The following is a 9,673-nucleotide window of genomic DNA, read 5'->3' as shown; positions in this document are numbered from 1 at the left end:
AATTTATAGCAACACACCATCAGCCCTTTAATGAAAACAAACTATCAAAAGCACTGACAAATCATGTAAATGTTAATTAAAATTACATTTTATATTTCATGTCATAACCTGATCAACAGCCTGTTGATTATGCGGCTGTAATAACATCTGCTTCATATCCAGGTATTGTGTTGCATGAAGAACATAGATTTTATATCCAGATTATGAGCTATATAACTGTTTAAAGTTAACTATAGTTTAATTTGCATTTTTATGCACATTTGTTTGTTTTGCCAGCATTTAGGATAGTCATCATTTTTAATTTTTTACTTTGGGTAATATGAGACAGCCTCCAGCCTGAACTCGATAAGAGATGAGTGGAAGAAATTTTTCCTCAGTCACAGAAGGGAGTTATACTGGATCCCCTTCCCAGCAAAAAACACAAAAACAAACGAAAAAAAACCCCAAACAGGATCTATTTTATTTGTTTGCGTGGCTCTCCCCCGGCTTCCTCCCACAGTCCAAAGACATGCAGTTAGTGGGGACAGGTTAACTGGAAAACATAAAATTGCCCATAGGTGTGAATGCAGGAGTGAATGTGAGTGCGATTGGTCGCCTGCGACAGACTGGTGATCTGTCCAGGGTGTACACTGCCTCTCGCCCTAAGACAACTTGACAGGCGGCAGCGCCCCCCACAACCCTGAAAAGGATAAGGGGATAGATGGATCCAACTTTTTGAATTTGTAAGTGATATTTTTCACCTCTGGTTCTTTTTTATATGACCTGTATGAAATAATATGAGTAAGAAAGTCAGGGTGAAGTACGATGTGCATTTTGTAGTCCATCTTCTGGACTTTGTAGTTTCAACACAGCAGATATCACAAGGTTAAGGAGCCTAATGTACATGCAGTCAGATCCACTGATTCTCCTCCTTATCAATTCTCCTTCACACATTTTCTTGACATTTAATAGTTTCCACTACGGTCAATGAAAGGTCATTACAAAAAGAGATACCCACCAAGTTTTTAAATGTGTAAAAGTTCGTCCTCTAGTGTTCACTGCTGACAAACCAAAAATAAGATCACCAGTAAATAACAGAACGTGCTTTCCTTGGTTCTCAAAGCTGAAAACAAGTCATTTATTGTTGTTGTTTTTAATATATATATAATATACACTGGCAGTAAGGCATAAATAATACAGTGAGTGCAAGTTCAGTCCTGAAGCAACAGCCTGTACTTTCAGCAGCTGTTGATCAGCAGAGGCGTCCGTCTTTGGATCGTTAAGGTCATTTCATCTAACTCTGCTGCACTGTAAATCTCCAGTACTGTTATCCACACACAGATCCACGGCTGCAAGAAAAGAGAAAAATGTGAATTTCAAGCAAAAACAAATTACACTTGCTCTTTTTTCACTGTAAACGTGTGCTGCTGTGTTTGGTCTCACCCATGAGGCAGGCACTGAAGGTCATCGGCACAGGGGCAGTGGTCACGGGGACCTTCCTGGTCCCAGGCTAGCATGTCCATCAGCAGGTTGGGGTGGCTTAGACAGGACTCCCCCTTGTCCGGTTTGGGGTTACATACTGGAAACAAAAGCTCTGATGGAAGCAGCAGAGAGAAAAATACATGAAGTTTAAAACTGCCTTTATTGAACCTTCTAAGTCATTGACTGCTCAGTCCAAATCACAATGTCTCACTTAGACTATCCCCGTTCTGACTTTGTTAGTCTTGGACTATGCTTGATTCCTAAATTCTGTCACCAAGCATTTAGAACTGGTTACAGGTTGAGATAATAACATATTACAGATTGCTTTAAAATAGCAAACAGATCCAATTAGGCACTTTAAGGTAGTCTCTCTGGTGTTCCAACTCAGATGAAACTTACCTGGTTGGAAAGCACAGCAGAGGTGTGGCCTGCAGTCACTCTGACTCTGACAGATGGTTCCCTCTGTTCCACTGGTGGCGTTCACTGTGCACTGGCCCCAAACACACATCTGATCAGAGCAGCACTCCTCATCCTTGATGCAGGGCTATGTGAGGACACACAATCAGATATGTTAAAAAAAAGTATGTCAAGTGCATCCTTTTGGATTCATGTAGATAGCATTACATCACGGCATAAAGGGCACTTTTTTTTGCTTACTGCATTTTTATGTCACTTATGTTACTTTTGAACATTTTCAAGTCCAGGGGTGTGTGCAGAGGGGGGCATGGGGTGGTATTTCTATGTTATGCTACATTCCGCTTCTAATCTACTATATTTTAGGAGCAAATATTGCACATTGTAGTATACATCATTTATTTCAGAAACGTTGGTACCATTAATTAACCAAGATTATGGACTTTACAATAGAAAATGTTTTATTCAAAACAAACATTCAGCACAAATTATGTTTAAACTCAAGTTCAGTGCTACTTTTTGTCTATTGCACATACCATTAAAACTATGTCCAATATTTTCTATGCTGTATATTTCTAATAAAAAAAACTGCAGAAATTGCAGTTCCTCTATTGGCCACATGAGGCTTCAAATATATAAGTCCCCATATTGTCACGGTTTGCAAGGGCAGACTGTGTGGAGATGAGAGGTGCGGACCCAAGTGCAGACAAATAGAGGAATAGGTGGAGGTTTAAACTGAAAGTGAGCCTTTCATTGGTGGCTGTAAAAAACACTGTAAAGCATTTAACGGAAGGGGAACTGAAAACACTAACAAAACCTAAACTGGGAGAAGCCAAACAAAAGAACATGAAGAACAAGCAGATGATCCAACGAGGAACAGCGGGAAACACACACTATATATACACTCAGAGGGAAAGGAGGAAATGGCAAACAGGTGAGGAACACAGCTGTGACTAATCAGACAAGACCAGACAGGGAGGAAGGAAAACAGAATACACTGACACAGGACACAGACTGTCAAAGTAAAACAGGAAATACACAAACGTAGAGTCAAGGATTATCAAGACGTAGCACAATGGACACAAGGGAGGCACAGTAACACAGTAACAATACTGTCCAACTTATCAGCATTATAAAGGATGTTTACAGCTTAGAACAGAACTAGCTTCTGTAGATAACAACTGTTTGTTTGTGATTTTTCAATTTTAATTTTTTTCCCTGTATGTATTTTGTTGAGACAAAGTTAGCCATGTTGTCTCTGTGACTGACAGGTTTTAGCCAAGCACTGCTAATCTGAGTGACTGAACTGAACCTCTCAACAGCAGAGCTCCTATCAGTGAGTGAAATTCCAGTATTTTATTAGTCTGTTAGCACTTATCATCCAAACCATTTATGTATGCATCCACTACTCAAACTTTCAAGCATAACTGATAAACTTGTACTCAACTCTTTTTGCCCAAATTCCTTTGTAGCTCAAGAAAAACAACATGGAGGCTAAAGCTGAGCTTTCAGACTGATGGGACTGACAGTCCAGAAACCACCAGGTTAAGTTATGGTGATTACTTTTACATGCAGCCAGTCACACTGTACTGTAGCTGGAAGGTTGTTACCTCGAAAGCTGAAAGGCAATACAACGATTAGAGGGGAAGTGTGAAGCTCAGTGATAATCGTCTGTGGGTTCATCGTGACTAGTGATGCTGTACTTGAAGCAAAGACACTGATTATAGTAGCTCATCGCAACCACAAAAGACAACACTAACTGTCTCCCCACCATGTCTGTTGGGATACAGGGGAGGCATTTGGAGTTCTCAATCTCATACAGGCAGTATTTCAGGTTGCCACAGTCCTCGTCCACCATGCATTCCTGTGGGATGAGAAAAATGAATTACAAATATATGAAGTGATGAAGAACCTAACAGAAGTATTTATATAGTTTTAGATAAGAAATACATGCATCTTGAAAATAATCTCATCTCACAATGGACATCATTATCAAGAAGCACTCAGCCAAACAGAATTCAGTGTAGCTGAGTGCTATTTGCCTGTATCACAATAACAGTCGTACGTTATTCCACTGCACCCCCACATAATGACTTCCCGGTATCTGCTGGGTCCATCTCCATGGAAACTGCATTAAGGACAACATCAGTGGCATCTGAATGCAACAGAAGGGCTGGGTCTCTAGAGTATCCCCTCCTTCTGTCCTCTACACTTGATTTGCACTCCAGCATGTTGAAGGTAAAGAAATTATCTTCAAATATGTGCCCTTTCCAGGATGACTCACAGAAAGAAACTGTGCTTAAAAGAAAACACAATTTTTTTAATGCCTGAAACAATCTGGGCTTTTAAGACCAAGCTGGAAATATTATAAACTTGTTGTTAAATGATGCTAACTGTGAGTTTGTTGCAGGAACACCGTGTACACCATGCAACAAAGTGACAAATATTGAAAAATGCGCTTTTAAGGGTGGAATTTCCAGCAGAGGAAGTCAGCAAGTCTTTATGCTAATGAGATATTTGAGATTTAGTTTGACTTGTTTCCAGTGGTGAGAGGAAACAGTGCATGCCAAAAACAATCCCAGCCACATGGGTGGATTTATCTGATTTATCTTTGAAAGTGTGGCCTGTGAAAGTTTAACACAGGAACCAAACAAAGAACATCTTTAAACCAGACCTCCTTTCCTACTGTAAATTTAGATTTCAGTTTTCTTGCCCGAAAGCGTTATTACTGTCTGCGTTTCTACCTCATCAATACAGGAAAACAGGTCAAATGAAGCTAAAAGGTTAGATATTAATCACACATTACAGAGTCCTGGTTTTATTTGTGAGAAATGGATGACTTTTAAAGTTCCCCTATCATCCTTTTTTGGGGGTTTCTTCTTTATATTTTTCTGAGGAAATGTAACATGACAAAGTTGCAAAGCTTGGAAATCACCTGTTATTTTTTGCAGGTCGGGGAGTCAAGTTCAGCAGATTTCAGATGCCAGCTCTCATCAGCTGGCGGCTTAGCAGATTCTATTCTGCTCATCCTATTAGCAAGTCTTATAGGAGCGTGCTATTTTGCTGCAAGCTGCTTTGTCACCCACCACCACCCCATATTGTTCAGCCTGTTTGCGCCATTTTTGACTTGAACCAATCCATGTTGGTTGTCTGCTTTGTTCTGTGGGCAATCCTTGCTTGCCTGCAGTGTTGACCTTTCTCTCCCTGCATTTGTGTACATTAGTGTGTTTCCCAGAGCCATGGCTACACAACTGTTATCACTGGTTCCCTGGATTGTGCACTTGTCCCATCCACCATGGCGCCAGCTCTTCCGCCTACACTCTGCAGATTGTTTATAATATAATTCAGACTCTTTAGTGTTAATTTTTCCAAGTGTTTTCAAGTTAACACCTTAGAATTGTGCTGTGCTCCAGATTTCCTCCTTGTGTGCCAGGAATTCCACACAGTATTTTATTGTTTTGCTCTCTAGTCTGCTTGTTTGTTTTCACCACTCTCCTACAATGTCTCTCCTCTCTGGCTTTGCCTCTGAAAATTCCACTGCACATTATGAATTGGTGAATAAACCTTGTCAAATGCTTTTCTTGTGTCCCGTCCTGCTTCGGTTAAATCATAACAGTAGGAGGATCTTGCTGCTGTTCCCCCTCCTCTTAGGCTTTCTACGTATGATTTTCAAATGGCGGGGAGGTCCCAGAAATGCCACCAAATATAAATGTCTGAAAATGGAGAAACAATCCTAGGTTTGTCTGAAGTGCTCCTGGCAGAAGCTCAGTTATTCTCTCACACAGCTTAATACAATTTGTCTTCTCATTACTTATCTATCTTACAAGTTGACACAAAGGCACGGTTTCTGCCTAGTAGCTCTTTCAGCACACTCACAAGCAAAGAGTGAACAAAGAGTGAGCGCATGCCTTGCAGTTTTATTGGCAACTGACATTTTCTAAGAATGCTGCACTGCTACTTAACGAGTTAGGTAGAGAACTCATGCCAACGCAGTGTCTTAGCTGGGCTAGGTAACCCATCAGAAAATTCAGCAGCTAAAAGGGAGGTATGCAGAATCAGGGTAAAAAGAGCACAGAGACTCTACTCTACTGTGACTTAACAAATAAGGTTAAAGACATATGGCGTTAGTTTTTTATTTTGTTTGTTTTTTTAGTATTTTCTTTACAAAAGTACAGCTTTTTGGCTTACAATCTTCCTTGCTTCCTTAGCATTTTTTCCTCTGTTAACATAACCACCATCTGTACAGCTGCCAGGAAAGAAAAAGATCAAAACCACCACCGTAAAGTAAAGAGCAGGCAGCAAGCAGCAGCAGCAACCTCAATCCAAGCTGGCCTCCTCTTGGTGAAAACTATGAAAAGTATATAGTAGGTTTCTTTGCTGGATGAGATCATTCTTTTTTTTTGAAAAAACGTATTAATACAATGGTCCCATGGTTTCAAAAACCTCTCCTTCTCTCTGTCTCGTCTTACAAATGTGGAATATTTCCCAAACTGAAGGAAAATGCATCTGAAATCAAGCACTCTAAAAGCTGATAAATATTTAAAATAATACTGACAGATTCTCATTGGAATGTAATAAAAAAGAAGACTGAGCTTTTATCTGTTTCCAAAAGGCAGCCTGTAAACTTTCCATCGCTTTGAAAAGAGGTCTGAAACTAAGTGAGTTGGATTTTGTGTTTCTCCAAAATATTTCCAGAATCCCAACTTGATACAAGACAAAATGTTAAACTATTAATCTCAGTACAAAATACTGACTCACATAAAAATAGCAGCTTCATGGCAGCATCGGGAAAATGTGGACACAGAATAAAAAGACAAAACCTTGTTTAAAACTTGGTTTAGGTTTAGGTCTGGATCAAGGACAAGAGGTAAAAGACTCACATGATTCATGTTGTTCCACTGGCTGGAGATCTCCATATGAACATGGGACAAATGAGTCTCTCCAGTGTTGTTGTTAGTGTCCTATAAAAACAGTAAGGGGGTGAAATACTGTATCAGACCTGGGGAAGAAAAACAACTTTTCTTTTCTTACCACTTAATCCTAAACCCACTCAGACACTGTAGACTATGAAGTGAATGGCTTGTGTGTGAAAGTTACACGGTAATGAGTGAATCCCTACCGTGTCAGTTCTGTCTAGCACTTTAACTGCTTTGTCTCCGTTCTTTATCACCATCGTAGTCTCATTTTGGTAGTTAGGACCCAGCTCCAGTGAGCCTGAAGAGGATTTTGCACTCTCTGTAGTGATCTGTTGGAAGGAAAATTAGGGTAAATCTTAAATAAAGAGCAGCATATGTTATACTGTACATCTGTTGTTCATATTTTGGAAAATATGGATCCTTAAGGGGGCTATAAGAATGGATAGTTTGCATTCTCTGCTTGATGCAAAAGGGAAACCTCCCAGTAGCCCAGAAATTATGAAAACCAGACGCTCACTGACATCAGGAAATGTATCGGACCTGCTGAAATTCAATTCTTGGGAAGGAAAATAACAAACACAAGGTACTGAAGGCTGTCTAGAAAAAGCTGTTTGTATGAAGTTCTTGCAGGAGCTCTTCCGTATTGCCTTTTCTTTTATTGAACTGAGTGTCTGGCCGGGAAATCTCTATTTTAAGCAAATACTATCATGATGAGTGACGGTGGTACTCAGCACGGCGTGGGTCAGATTTAAAGCAGACACGGAAACTATGTGTCTGCTAAAAGTAACTGAGCATTAAAATAATTTGAAACACTTTTTTATCCCCCTGCTTTCTAATAAAACTGTCGCGTAATTACTTTAATATGGACACATTGGATTTCTCTGCCAGTCAGCACTGGCTTTATATGAATGGATAAAATATGACGCCAACCTGGTCCACTGCCTCCTCCAGTATGTGCTGAGTGTCCTCCATCAACTCCTCTACCTCTCGGAACATATCGGTCAAGCTGACCGGCCCCCGCTCCAGGCTCTCCCGCAGGAACAAGGTCCCGCTCCTCGCCGTGCCGACGGCTGCCCACAGAAAGCACAAACCCCGGAACACCGACAGCTGCGCGATGCCGGACATCTTTCCTTCTCTTCCACCTAGTCTGTCTACCGAGCAGCACACGGGTGTGACGCACGCAGGGCACACAGCTGGACACAGCTGGATCCGTTTTATTTGGAAAGTATGAGGAGCGCAGCAGCAGCGGTGGTGAGGGGGAGGCGGAGGAGGGGAGGAAGGGGGGGGGGGGGGGTATTAGCAGGATCAGGTTTAATGGGGTGGAAAAAGTTCACGCTGCATTTCGTGATTTAAACGTCAAACACAGGCGAGTGGCCTTTATAAAGACATAAATGTGAACCGGACTGTAAAACAAACAGACGAAAAGGCTGACAGACGAATGCCAGATGTGATCTGCAGAGGCAAGTTCCCACGTAGGCCTGCGCTTAATCACCGGTCACTTCAGTGGAGCTGACAGCAAGAAATACACATCATGTCAGACAGCTTTAGTGAAGGTCTGCCCGTTCTTTTGAAAATCTAAACAAAGTTTGGACTCTTTTGCACAATCCTGCAGAAAAAAGATTTGATTTTAGTTATATTTATGTGATGAAGAGCAACTCGATGTTTCATTACTGATACTGTGTAGCTTGGATACTGAGTTTATGAGGTTTAATTTGAGGTTTTTCGTTCATTTCTGAATGTTGGTTCTGGTTTGATCTTATTACCCTGATGATGAGTTTTAGTATTATAATTTTGGGTTAATGTCTTTATTATTATTATTATTAGTAGTAGTAGTAGTAGTAGTAGTACTACTCCAGTGCCTCCCTCCGTCTGGTTTTAGTCCCTTTGTGTTCTTTTGTCTGTAACTTTTTATGTCTTTTATTATGTTTTGGTTATTTCCTGTTTTATGTTGAAGGTTAGTTTTACTTCCGGTCTCTTTCTTCCTATGTTTCCTTGACTGTTATCGTCTGCTGTCAGGTGATTCCTCCCGTGTCCTGTTGTCTAATCAGTCCTGTTTGTGTTACTCCTGCATGTCTAAGTCTCTTGTTTGTGGGTTTTAGATTTTACCTGTTGGACTGTATATTTTAAGAAACGCTTACCTTTTCTTAAAATATCCCTCTCCGTTCTCCTATACATTTCACATATTCAGATGGTTATGGCATCTTTTAGTTACATTTGTTTCAGTCTTGCCTTGCATTTTTGAAAGTTACTACTCCCTGGTATGTATCTTGTATGAGTCCCTGCTTCTACTGTGTTTCCTCCTGCTGGAGTCTTTGTTCTTACTGCTTTTAGATCAGTCTGTATTCTGGGTTACCTACCTTAGCCACCTGAGCTGATTGCACCCACTCAAAATGATGCTTGGGGTTCCCCCAGAGAAGCAAGTTTCACAACTTGGCAACCATCTTGGATCAACTCCAGGTGTCTGAGAGCTTTATTTTTTGTCGGGAGGTTAAATATTTGGTGATTCTGCCCGCAAAATCAGATTTAAAAGAACAACTTCCTGGTCAGATTATTCTTTTGCACATTACACATGAGGTTTCACAACTTTACACGTCCTGAAACAACTGTGAACCTCAGTACATTGTGCACATATGTCAGTACAATAATGTGACTGTCTGATTGTACAGGGTGTATTAAAAAAGCATCATCCGATTTCAAAGTGCTTTGATTCCACAGCCGTTCACCAATAAAGACCAAACACGTTCTGTTGGAAGGAGTACTGTTTGTGAGTTTCACATGGTTACCGGTAGGTAGCATAACAACAGCTGTGGCTACAGTGACTCCAATCTTACTTGCAGAAATATGAAACAAGTTTGAATATAGTACAGACATATGCTGTGTGG

The 9,673-nt window shown here is 40.6% G+C and overlaps 1 protein-coding gene across 1 annotated transcript; it reads right to left on the bottom strand.

The window, feature by feature from the left end:
* Positions 1-437: 437 nt before the first annotated feature.
* Positions 438-8,062, bottom strand: dkk3b (dickkopf WNT signaling pathway inhibitor 3b). The gene is made up of 7 exons (XM_084936312.1): positions 7,722-8,062; positions 6,995-7,120; positions 6,756-6,836; positions 3,647-3,739; positions 1,861-2,005; positions 1,423-1,573; positions 438-1,328 (listed from the first exon to the last, which is right to left on the bottom strand). The coding sequence occupies exons 1-7, from the start codon at positions 7,914-7,916 to the stop codon at positions 1,307-1,309; spliced, it is 813 nt and encodes a 270-aa protein (XP_084792438.1). The 5' UTR covers positions 7,917-8,062; the 3' UTR covers positions 438-1,306.
* Positions 8,063-9,673: the final 1,611 nt, after the last annotated feature.

This window comes from Perissodus microlepis, chromosome 7, assembly GCF_051167445.1.
Source record: "Perissodus microlepis isolate ML-2025 ecotype Zambia chromosome 7, ASM5116744v1, whole genome shotgun sequence".
Taxonomy (NCBI): Eukaryota; Metazoa; Chordata; class Actinopteri; order Cichliformes; family Cichlidae; genus Perissodus; species Perissodus microlepis.
Note: the sequence above shows the minus strand (reverse complement) of the source record. Positions and strands in the feature narration are given on the sequence as shown.

What these genes read in the sequence shown, in the direction of transcription:
- dkk3b (XM_084936312.1), bottom strand. Translation starts at nt 7,916, where the DNA reads ATGTCCGGCATCGCGCAGCTGTCGGTGTTCCGGGGTTTGTGCTTTCTG. An exon ending in CCTGTATCCCAACAGACATG is followed by an intron (nt 2,006 to 3,646) that starts GTGGGGAGACAG and finishes GTCCTCACATAG; the next exon opens with CCCTGCATCAAGGATGAGGA. An exon ending in CTGCTGTGCTTTCCAACCAG is followed by an intron (nt 1,574 to 1,860) that starts GTAAGTTTCATC and finishes TGCTTCCATCAG; the next exon opens with AGCTTTTGTTTCCAGTATGT.